Genomic DNA, 12669 nt, shown 5'->3' with positions numbered 1-12669 from the left:
GCCTAGACCCTTCTTCAGAAATGATTTCTGAAGAAGGGTCTAGGCCCGAAACGTCAGCCTTCCTGCTCCTCTGATGCTGCTTGGCCTGCTGTGTTCATCTCTGAAGAAGGGTCTAGGCCTGAAACGTCAGCCTTCCTGTTCCTCTGATGCTGCTTGGCCTGCTGTGTTCATCCAGCTCTACACCTTGTTATCTCGGACATTGGTTGAATATCTGTTATTGGTGATGGTCATTGCCTGACAGTTGTATGGTGTGAATATTAGTTGCCAACCCAAACTTGGATATTGTCCAGGTCTTGCTGCATTGGAAGATGGACTGCTTTAGTATTTGAGGAGTCATGAATAGTGGTAAACATTGTGCAATCCCGACATCAGTGAACATCCCGACTTTAGACCTTATGATGGAAGGAAGATCACTGATGAAACAACTGAAGATGATTGGACCTAAGGCACTACTCTGAGGAACAGGAGGCTCTTGTGGCAGTTATAATTCCCTACCTGTGGACCAGGAGGCCCAGGTTCATAACTTCCCTGTACAGGTTATAGAGTCATAGAGCTGTGCAGCATGGAAACAGACCCTTCAGTACAACTCATCCAGGCTGACCAGATATCCTAAATAAATCTAGTCTCATTTGCCAACATTTAGCCCATATCCCTCTAAACCCTTCCTATTCATATACCCATCTAAATTCCTTATAAATGTTGTAATTGTATCTGCCCCCACCACTTCCTTGCACCACCCTCTGCATGAAAACGTTGCCCCTTAGGTTCAGTTTAAATCTTTCCCCTCTCACCTAAACCTATGCCCTCTGGTTTTGGACGCCCCCACCCCTGGGAAAAAGACCTTGGCCATCCTATCTATGCCCCTCATGATTTTATATATCTCTGTAAGGTCACCCCTCAGCCTCCAACACTCCAGGGAAAATAGCCCCAGCCCATTCAGCCTCTCCTCATAGCTCAAACCCTCCAACCCTGGCAACATCCTTGTAAATCTTTTCTGAAGCCTTCCAAGTTTCACAACATCCTTGCTGAAGTATTCCACAACTGGCGTAACCAATTTCCTGTACAGCTGGAACATGACCACCCAACTCCTATACTCAATGCACTGATCAATAAAGACAAGCATACCAAATGCCTTCTTCATTATCCTGTCTACCTGCACCTCCACGTTCAAGGAACTATGAATCTGCACTCCAAAGTCTCTTGCATTAAGTGCCCTGATTTGCCTCTCCAAAATGCAGCACCTCACTTTTATCTAAATTAAGCTCCATCTGCCACTCCTCAGCCCATGGCTCATCTGATCAAAGTCCAGTTGTATTCTGAGGTAACCTTCTTCTCTGTCCACCACATCTCCAATTTGGGTGTCATCTGCAGACTTATTAACCATACCTCCTGTATTCACATCCAAATCATTTAGATAAATGATGAAAAGCAGTGGACCCAGCACCGCTGGTCACAGGCCTCCAGTCTGAAAAGCAAACCTCCACCACCATTCTCTGACTTCTACTTTCAAGCCAGTTCTGTATCCAAAAGGCTAGTTCTCCCTGTATTGCATGTGATCTAACTTTACTAAGGAATCTTGTCCAAAGCCTTACTGAAGTCTATATAGATCATGTCCACCGTTTTGCGTTCATCAATCCTCTTCATTACTTCCGCAAAAAACTCAATCAAGTTTGTGAGACACGATTTCCCATGCACAAAGCCATGTTGACTATATTGTATATATTGATCAATATATCAACTATAGGTTGATTAGAATATATCTGTCCTGAGGAACTCCTGCACAGATGTCCTGAAACTGAAATGACTGACCTCTAATCAGCAGAATGATCTTCCTATGTGCCAGATATGACTCGAACCAATGGAGAATTTACCCCAATTCCAAATGATTGCAGTTTTGCTAGGGCTCCTTGATGCCTCACTTGGCCAAGTGTGGCCTTGATGTCAAGAGCTGTTACTCTCACTTCACCTCTGGAATTCAGCTCTTTTGTCTACGTTTGAACCAGGGTTGTATTGAGGTCAGGAGATAGGGTTCCCTGCCAGAACTCAAACTGAGCATCAGCGAACAGGTTATTGCTTCCATCACTTTACTGATAATTGAGGGTAGAGTAATGGGCAGTAATTGGTGGGTTGGATTTGTGGACAGGACATCCCTGGTCAATTTTCCACATTGTCAAATGGATGTCAGTTTTGTAGCTTTAAGCAGAGCAGCTTGGCTAAGGGCAAGTCGTCAGTACTATTGCTGGAATGTTATCAGGAACTGTACCCTTTGCAGTGTCCAGAGCCTCCAGCCATTTCTTGAGATCACAGGGAGTGAATAGAAATAGCTAAATGGGAAACTCTGAAGGAGGTTGAGAATGGATCATCCACTCAGCAATTCCGATTGAAGATTGTTCTGAATGCTTTTCTTTAGCACTAATGATTGGGCTTATTGAGGATAGAGATGTTTGTGGAGCGTCCTCCTCCAGTGGGTTTTTACAGCTATAGACAATGTTTTGTGGTTAGGTCCCGATCTATCTATCTATTCAAATTCTATGAACCCTGTTTCCAGAGGTTTGATGTGGCATCTTTCGCATATCCAGGATTCTAGGTCATACAGCAGGGTGGTAAGGATGATAGAAACCAGGTCAATTGGCTTATTTGGCGGGACAGCTTGGTTGTGATGCAGAGTAACACCAGCAGCATGGGTTCAATTCCCTGTACCAGCTGAGGGCACCATGAAGGTCCCACCTTCTTTACCTTTAAGGACAACAGCCTGGTCAGTTTGAATGTCATGTTTTAACACTATGCTGTTTCCAAACCTGATCATAGAGTTGATCAAAGTCAGGACTTGCTGTCTGGATGCTTGCACTAATATCATTGTAAATAGTAGCATCCCCAGAGATGTCAGGGTGGGAGAATATTTTCCCATCAATGAGTCTGGAGCCATCGACAGTTGTATTTGGTGCTTCTTCTCATGTTCCTGGTGCTTTCTGAAACATTGCCTTGGTCTTTGAGTTGCTGATTTAGAGACCAAGGTTTTGGCTGCACTAAAGAATTTGTTTGCCATTAGCCAGATGTGCTTCTTGCTGTGGGCAGCTAGAGGCTCTCAGATCACTGCCTCTGTGACTTTGGTGGAGAACACTGTCGGGAGAGATTGAAGAGCTTCCTTGAGTGGACAAGGTGATAAAGACAGTTGAATCGACCAAATTAGACAAAACTCCTGAAGTAGGGACATTCTAGCAGTTTTGAAGTATAATATATTTTATGTTATACAAGTGTAATATGTTTTTTTCCAAATATACAGCCACCTTCAAGAGTATTTGAAAATAGAAAAGATTTCCACTGACATTACAGCCTTGGTTCAAACATGGACAAAAGAGCTGAATTCCAAAGGTGAGGTGAAAGTGACAGCAAGGCTGCATTTGACCCAAGTATAGGCATCAAGGAGTCCTAATGAAAACTGGAGTCAATTGGAATCAAGGAAAATTGTTTGCTAGTTGGGGTCAAACTAGCTTAATGGTAGATAATTGTGGTTGGTGGAAGTCAGTCAATTCAGCTCCAGGACATCTCTACAGGAGTTTCTCAGAATAGTGTCCTAGGTCAAACCATCTTCAGCTGCTTCCTGAATGATCTTCCCTCCATCAAAGTTAGAAGTGGGGATGTTTGCAATGATTGCATGGTGTTCACCACCATTCACAACTCCTCAGGTATTGAAATAGTGCACCTTCAAATGCATAAGCCCTGGACAATAACCGGGGCTTGAACTGAAAAGTAGCAAATGACATTCACACCACACAAGCTAGACAATGACTGTCTCCAATAAGAGACAAATTGAACTACTGCCCCCTGACATTCAATGGCAGTACCATCACTGAATTCCCAACTATCAACATCCTGAGGGTTACCATTTGCCAGAAACTGAACTGGACTCACAGTGGCTACGAAAGCAGTTTGGAGGCTCGGAATACTGCAGTGAATATCTCATCAAAGCTGGACAACTGTCTATAATACACAAGTCAGACATGTGATGGAATACTCCGCATTTGTCTGGATGAGTGCAGCTTCAACAACACTCGAAGCTGGACATCATCCAGGACAAAGCAGCTCACCTGACTGGCACCACCAACGTTCAGTAGCAGCAGTGTGTACCACCTACAAGATGCACTGCAGAAATTCATCTAAGATCCTTCAGCAGCACCTTTCAAACATTACCATGTAGAAGGACAGGGCAGCAGATAGATAGAACACCAAGGAAGAGGAAAAGAACAAACAGCTCCCGTTCCTGGACGTCATGGTGGAACGCAGGACCAACAGGGAATTCCTAGCAAAGGTACACTGGAAAGCCACACACACTGACCAAGTACTGAATTTTAACAGCAACCACCCTAACACAGCCAAACAAAGTTGCGTGAAAACTCTATTTAAACGGGCAACAACATTCCGCAGCAACACAGAACTACACCAAAAAGAAGAAGAGTACCTCTTCCAAGTATTCAAGGACAACGGATACCCGAAAAACTGGGTCAGAAGATGCCTATTACACAAACAACACCAGGAAGATACTACATGCCCCGACACACTCATCACACTACTTTACCTCAAGAACACATCTGAACTAACCACAAGACTCCTACGACCACTGGACATCAGAGCAGCACACAAACCCACATCAACCCTACACCAGCTGCTAACCCGAACCAAAGACCCGTTACCCACTATGGACAGGACCAACGTAATATACAAGATCCCCTGCAAAGACTGTGACAAACATTACATTAGATAGACAGGAAGAAAATTAGCCACAAGAGTACACGAACATCAACTAGCAACAAAAAGACACGACCAATACTCGCTCATCTCCATCCACATGGATATGGAAAACTACCAGTTTGATTGAGACAACACCAGGATCCTAGGACAGGCCATGCAGAGACAAGCACGGGAAGTCCTAGAGGCCTAGTTCTCCACTAAAAAGGCCATCAACAAACACATTGAACTAGACCCTATATTTACTCCACTGCGACGGAAAACCAGAAGTGAGGTAACCCAGCTCAATGGACCCCAGAGTTCAAATACCAGGTGGGAAAACACACCAGCGCTTCATTGGAGGCTGCACTGATGATGTTACCCAGCAGGGTAATGAAACGTCTGCAGAACAATGAACCAGCTCGGTGAGCCAACCAACCACAACATCCACAACCCAAGCTACAAATCTATTCAAAAACCTTAGAACACCACAATCTGCAAGTCCCCCTCCAAACCACTAATCATCCTGTTTTGGAAATATATAATTGTTCTTTCAATGTCACTGGGTCAAAAATCCTGGAATTCCCTCCCAAAATGCATTGTGGGTCTACCTACTGCAGCAGTTCAAGAGGCAGCTCACCACCACCTTCTCCAGACCAGCTAGGGATGGGTAATAAATAATAGCCCAGCCACCAATGCCCAAATCCCTTGAATGAATTCTAAAGAAGTACTTCATGGTTAGCACTATGGAAAGGATTCAAAAATGTATGTAATATTTACTGAGAAATAAGTCCTCTCTCATTCACAAGAAAGGCTCTCACAAGGATCCTATTGCACTGTCTACTAAACTTTGTAGATGATTTCCTTCCAGAATCACAGTGTGGTTGAGGATTAACTGTGGGGCTGCTGATATGGTGTTTGCAACAAGGCAACTACAAGGAAAGTGCTGAGAGCAACATCAGGATCTATGCCTGCTCTTCATAGATCAAACTAAAGTTTTTGACAATATGAGTCAACCTGGTCTATGACGTTCAAACAAGTTTGTCAAAACTCTGCACCTGCTGCATGATGGTGTTTTTGGGTGTCTTTGTGCCTGTGGGGAGATATCTGGTGTCTTTGTGGTCACCAGCAATGTAAAGCAAGGCCAGGTCAATTCTTCAATCTCTACTTTTCTGCAATCCTTAAGGAACCTGCCAGAGATATTGCATCAACATTAGGTTCTAGTCAGGGAAACTCTTCAATCTCTCCTGTAAATCCGTGTTCAATTAAATATTAAAAATCGCAATATCAGTGGCCCTCATATCAACCCCAGGGGAGTTGTAATCTTTCTAATCCAAAACAAAATTGTTTGCCACTACTTGCTGTTACCAGGTATTAAATCTGCATGGTGATCAGAACTTTGCTGTTTAGGGGGTAATGGAAAGGTTGGAGCTATATCTTTCGATATTGAAAATCTCTGACATGCATGTTATGTTTTAATCAAGCCTACAGTTGCCGATTTCCTGAACTTGGCATGGTGGAGCTCAGCTGCTGCCTGGTAAGATAATGCTCTTCTCTTTACCGCTGTCTCACCAGAAAGGGAATGTGAGAAGCACTAGAGGTGATCTCTTACTGTGTGATACCGCACTGCTTTCTGACAGTATAGCTCATGTGTGGTCAGAGTTGTACTTGAGTACGTGCGTAACATTGGGAGTGAGTTGGTTGTGTGACAGTGACTCTGAGGCAGAGCCAGATTTTATTAGTGTTCTGTCCTACTTGTGTTTTGTACTAAGAATGTATCTGTAAGAATTTAAAATTGAAATACTGTCTCCCTTTGCTGCTTTTTCCCTTCTTCAAAGTAATGACCCAATTCCATCAGCTAGATCATCACAAAAGATCTTTGGGAAGGAAACTTTCAACATTTCCACCCTCAGGGTCATTGTGAATGCACTCCAATGTCACTAAAATTGTTTTTAAATGACTGGGACCACATTCTTTGTAGATTCAGCCATTGGAAGGAATCTCCTTTTTTCTCACCCGTTTTGTATTGGGTTCAGAGGAAAGTTTCGAACATAAGTCCATGAAATAAGCAGCTCTCACGATGGGTCTCTCAATGAGTGATGTTGGTGCAGCTTTTAGCAAATTCAGATGTGGCTGGAGCAAAGTCACCAAACTATAATCCACAGTAAAAACATGGCAGTGCCAGAAATAATGCCCCATCTTTGGTGGTGATTTTCAATTTCAATGCTCACCTATCAATGACAATGCCTTTATTAATTTCCCAGGTCTTTACTGCAGCAGTTGCTATACACCCTTACTTTACAATTCAGCTTCCAAACAGGTAAGAGCCTCTGGTGTTTCTTTGAGGGTGGGATATATAGAAAGGAAAATTAAACAGATCAGTTGGGCTCTGGTTTAGTTCCACTTCAGATCACAGCACTCCACCCGAAACACTACTTACCCGTATTTTAGACAAGACTGGAAGTTGCTCTTACAGCATCTCTTAATATCACTCTCCAGATCTGTGCGCTGTCTGATGTCACATAATTATCGAGATCTTATTTAGATCCCAGTACACATTTCTCACACTAAAGGGCTCAAGTTTCTTGGATTTATGTGCAAGAAGCACTTATTCCATGACTGATACCTTTATGGTGCTCAGAGACTTTTAGGCCTTCCTGGAAGCAGAATGTGAAGGCTGTTACCTAACTCAGGTGGAAGCAGATATTTGCACACCTGCCTTAATTCCTTTGTTTTATTACTGGTACGTCACCCTGAAGAGGTGGACCCACTGGCTCCACATTCAGCCCTTTTCCAGTTAAAGAGGTACAAGGTCAGCAAACAATGTTAACAGAAATATCAGCCCAGGGATGAGTGCTTCTGAGGAAGATGCTGGGGCTTGGGTGGGTGGGAGTTTGCTTGTCTCATTTCAGCAGTGAATGGGCAAAGGCCCAACCACATTGTTGCTGCTAGAGGCCTTTGGCCTGTGAGATCTTAACCTCTCAATTAGATATGGACTCAGAATGACTGGAGCCATTGAACCTGAGAATGTAAGCTAGGTCCACCTCACTGTAAATGTAACAGCAAGGTCAATGTTTAGATCTTAACTGTAAAACATTAATTCTGTTCCATTGCTCAATGCAATATGCTACCACTGATATTTCCAGGTAAGTTATTGGAACTAGTTGCCAGTATGGTTCTGTTAATTCTCCCTATTCCTTTGTTACTAGACGATACATTTGCAGATGGTATTGAACTGAAGGAGACGAGCTGTGTCACCAAGCAGACACAATACTACTTTGGCAACAACAGTAGATCCTACAGCAACTTAATTGACTGCAGCAACTGCTCCAGGTTAGCAACTAACTCAAGGTTCAATCCCCATTGACCTAACGTTAAAAGGAAGGAGTGTGCTGCCAAGTCACCACAGTTAAACATAGTTTCCTTGTTGGCCCAGTAAGGGGCACCAGGCAGAAGGGGAGAACATTTTCAGGGGGAAACAGCCAATGCAGATGTGGTCTATGAATGGGAGAATTACTGCTGCCTACCACCAGGGCAATATAGAATTTTAGAAAGGTCACAGCACAGCAGGAGGCCATTCAGCCAATTATGTCTGTGCTCAGTCTGCAAAGGACCAAATATTTAGATGGCTGCTAGAGTGACCTCTGAAAATCAGTTCTATGGTTACACTTTGACACATTTTAAGGACTATCTTACAACAAGGGCTCAGTTTGTGTCTCAACCCAACCCACTATGCAGAACAGTCAGCACCATCTGGAGTTGAGGCCTAGGAAAGAGTTCAGCTAGATCATTACAGTAGGAAAACTGCTTCATAAATCAAGAAATGTAAGTATTCTGGTGGGCCACATATGCCTCTTGGAGAATTAAGATCTCAACCATTCATAGCCTCGATGGCTCAGATTGATTTTTCAGGTTTTAAATGTGACAGGGATCTTTTCATCACTGGTTTTGTTCCACTTGGCTAAGATTCACAACCACATGTAAAAGTTGATTTTATCAGAATAACCACTGCAGATTGTCAATAAATCTTCCTGTCTTGTCACAGGTTTTACCATGCGCAGAGACTGGCTAACACCAACCTTCTCTTTGTGGTTGCCGAGAAGCTAACTTGTAGTCAGTGTAACCGAAGCAAACTGATCCAGTCTGAGGTGCAATGTATCCTGTCCTTGAATAACTGTACATAGCTCCACAAAGAGCATGTGAATTAGCACAGTCTTAAGGAAATCTGTTGTAAGGAGGGTCAGTGACCTGGAGTGGAGGGAGCGGTCAGTGAGCTGGAGTGGGGCAATGCAATGCTTTGCTGTAAATTATGCTGTAGATTTTCACAATTTCTGATTCCACGTAAGTCTAAACTAATAGGAAAAGGTTACGGATCTAAATCACTCATTTCCTTTGTTATATATCTCCCAGGTTTTGTTATTAACCTTACTTCTCTTCACCAGTTATGTATTCACTTTTTTTTCTCTTCCCATCACCTCAGTCTAGTACAAGTTGATTGAGTCAAATGAGGTTTTATAATACATGTGAATTGTATATTACTATTCATTCCTGAATCACTCTGTCCTACAGTTCATTGCTTTACTGAGGTTCTGAAAACACTTGACCCAGTTCCTGTTTGAATGTTGGATATGTCCAGCTCCTGTGAAGGGGTTCAAGTGCTTTTTAAATAATAGTCAATACAGTGTAGAGCTGGAGGAACACAGCAGGTCAGACAGCATCAAAGGCACAGAGGGAGACAATGTTTTGGGTTTACAACCTTCATCAGGACTGACTTTCCTGCTCTTCTGATGCTGTCTGACCTGCTGTGTTCCTCTAGCTCCACACAGTATTGATTCTGACTCCAGCATCTACAGTTCTTGCTGTCTCTCTCTTCTTAAATAATATCTGTTTCCAGTCCACTTCTATCAAATTATGTCTCAGTTTAGAATGCTGGCCTTTCCCTAGTTACATAGAACATTACAGCGCAGTACAGGCCCTTCGGCCCTCGATGTTGCGCCGACCTGTGAAACCAATCTGAAGCCCATCTAACCTACACTATTCCATTATCATCCATGTTTATCCAATGACCATTTAAATGCCCTTAAAGTTGGCAAGTCTACTACTGTTGCAGGCAGGGCATTCCACGCCCTTACTACTCTCTGAGTAAAGAACCTACCTCTGACATCTGTCCTATATCTATCACCCCTCAATTTAAAGCTATGTTCCCTCGTGCTAGCCATCACCATCCAAGAAAAAGGCTCTCGCTGTCCACCCTATCTAATACTCTGATCATCTTGTATGTCTCTATTAAGTCACCTCTTAACCTTCTTCTCTCTAACGAAAACAGCCTCAAGTCCCTCAGCCTTTCCTCATAAGACCTTCCCTCCATACCAGGCAACATCCTGGTAAATCTCCTCTGCACCCTTTCCAATGCTTCCACATCCTTCCTATAATGTGGCAACCAGAACTGTCCGCAATACTCCAAGTGCGGCCGCACCAGAGTTTTGTACAGCATCATTCATCACTTTCAAATATATACCAATTCCTCTTTGAATACCTCATATTGAATCCGTCTCTACTGCATTCCAAATCTTAACAACCAACGAAAGAAGTTTCTCCTTATCTCATTCATAGCTCTCTTGCTGACAATCTTGAAGTTGCAAACCTCCCCCTAGTTACTGACATACCAACTAGCGGAAACATAACATCCCTCTATACCTTGTAAAAAAAATTGTTCATTATTTTGAACACCTCAAAGCTTTTACTTCCATCTATTTTCATTCTTTTCTGTAACTGTTCAAAATCTGACTGAATTATAATCATTGCCAACAAAATGCAACTGATACCCCTTCCAACTGGCCAAAAAGGAGAAGAGGGGATAAAAAAAAAGGAAGCAGGATTAGCTTGCCAAATTATGAATTAAGTTTTATTACCTGGGATGAAAACTCATCCCGCTCTGTTTGCTGTACACATTGTATCCAGCTCAGGTCTAGCTGAGCATCTTGATCCAAAGCTCCCTCTAGACTCAGGGTGCAGACCACTCTAACATAGGCACAGTGAATTCCCACAGCCTCTTTACATACATGAAAGTATTGAATTAGAATCAAATCCCACCTACTCTATCTTTACCAAGAAAGTTTCCAAGCTTCCATTATTTTTAATTCAGTTAAACAATGTCAAAGAATGAGGTTGTAGACATGCTTGCCGAGCTGGTGGGTTTGGTTGCAAACATTTCGTCACCCTGCTCAGTAACATCATCAGTGCACCTCCGGTTGGTGTTCTGTCTCACTTGTTATGTATATGCCTCGGTTTGCTGGATTGGTTGGTATTACTTATGGTTTTGTTTGTCAGTGGTTTGTACAGAGGGTCTAATTCAATGTGTTTGTTGATGTTTGTTGAATTAGATCCTGTGTACAAACCACTGAGAAACAAAACTGGAAGTGATGCAAACCAAGGCATATAAATAACAAGTGGGAGAGAACACCGATGCTTCACCGGAGGTGCACTGATGATGTTACCTAGCAGGGTGACAAAATGTTTGCAACCAATCCCACTGGCTTGGCGAGCATGTCTACAACCTCATCCACAACCCGAGCTACAAATCTTCTTGAAAACTTTAAATGTCAAAGAATTCTAAGTAGCTGTACTTTGTTCCTTGTTATCCATCAATCAGTGTTTAAATTACTAAAGTGCAGTGAATTGAACAGAAACATTACCACATTTGCAGAAAACTCTCATGCATCAAATTACAAGAGATCTGAAGATAAAATTATCGGTTTTTTTTTCCACTGTGCAATAGTTCAATGAGATTTCAACTCAATTAAAATTGAGAATGTGATATGGATAATTACCATTGACATATTGTCAGCTCCACCAATCCAACCAGCCAAGTTTCAGATTAAATGAGCATGGCTTTAAAATATTATTTATTTTTGTGAAGGTTGGTTCAACTAAAACCTAATTATGGGTCAATGCATTTCAGTTTTCTTCAGATGTGGGAGGGTGCAGTATAACTATTTAATGATTTTCTCAAGACAAATCAGAAACTACCACTCCAGTACAACAAGATAGACAACAGCAAAAAAGCAGACTTGATTAGCTGAATGACCTACTTGTGCTCCTATGTCGAATGGTTTCAGCTTGTCGTGTACACACCACTTCTCTGTAAGAGCAAATCAGCTAGTGCCATGCTGCCACCCTTTCCATTTAGTCCTGCATTTTGTTCTCTTTAGTTGTTTATCCAAATCCCTTTGAGTGCTACAGTTGTATCTGCCTCTATCACCCTCTCAACTAGTGTATTCCAGATCTTAAACACAGTCACTTTGTACCCTTGTTGGTTCTTTGCCTAAACCCTTAAATGATGTACCCAGATTATTGATCCTGTACCAAGGCTAATAGTTTGTTACTCTCTGTTCACTCTGGACAGAGTTTGTTTGAATAATATGGTCCAGTCCCAGCTGGTTTTGCCTCTGGGTGCAGTTTTGTTTTGCTTGGGACCAAGTACAGTGCACTAGTTCCTTAACATTTTCACCCTCAGCTGATGGACCAGATCAGTGTGAAGAGGTGCTGAAGCCTAGGTATCGGAAAGCACCTGAAGACTGTTTTGATTACAATGCAGCAGTAAGTATTGCCATTTATCTTCACTCGTGAGATAATAGTGAGAAAGGATTTTGTGTATCTTTGCTTCTCCTGCACACTGACACCTATTGCTTGACATTGTGTGATGGCTAGTTTGGCATGGTTACAAACAAGGTAATTAGGTAGATGTAGAGAGAGAGGTTATTAATAAATGATCCGGCATGAGTGCAAATAGACTCCAGAACTTGAAAATGAGGCCTGAGGAAAACGTGGGTACACAACTCTAGGTATTTTCTTTCTGAGGAGTCTTGAGACGAGTTAGAATGAAATGTTTCATAATTTTGAAAGGTTAACCCAAGAGATCCTGTACCTGAATATGAATGTTTC

At 42.5% G+C, this 12669-nt stretch overlaps 1 protein-coding gene across 1 annotated transcript in view; it reads left to right on the top strand.

Moving 5' to 3' along the window:
• Positions 1 to 12669, top strand: part of cacna2d2a (calcium channel, voltage-dependent, alpha 2/delta subunit 2a) — a 668643-nt gene that overhangs the window by 653039 nt on the left and 2935 nt on the right. The window contains exons 33-37 of the mRNA XM_048606749.1: positions 6210 to 6262; positions 6990 to 7045; positions 7935 to 8058; positions 8771 to 8880; positions 12242 to 12324. Coding sequence (XP_048462706.1) covers positions 6210 to 6262; positions 6990 to 7045; positions 7935 to 8058; positions 8771 to 8880; positions 12242 to 12324 — 426 coding nt within the window. The remainder of the gene's footprint in view (positions 1 to 6209; positions 6263 to 6989; positions 7046 to 7934; positions 8059 to 8770; positions 8881 to 12241; positions 12325 to 12669) is intronic.

Source organism: Rhincodon typus, chromosome 16 (assembly GCF_021869965.1).
Source record: "Rhincodon typus isolate 14 chromosome 16, sRhiTyp1.1, whole genome shotgun sequence".
Classification (NCBI taxonomy): Eukaryota; Metazoa; Chordata; class Chondrichthyes; order Orectolobiformes; family Rhincodontidae; genus Rhincodon; species Rhincodon typus.
Note: the sequence above shows the minus strand (reverse complement) of the source record. Positions and strands in the feature narration are given on the sequence as shown.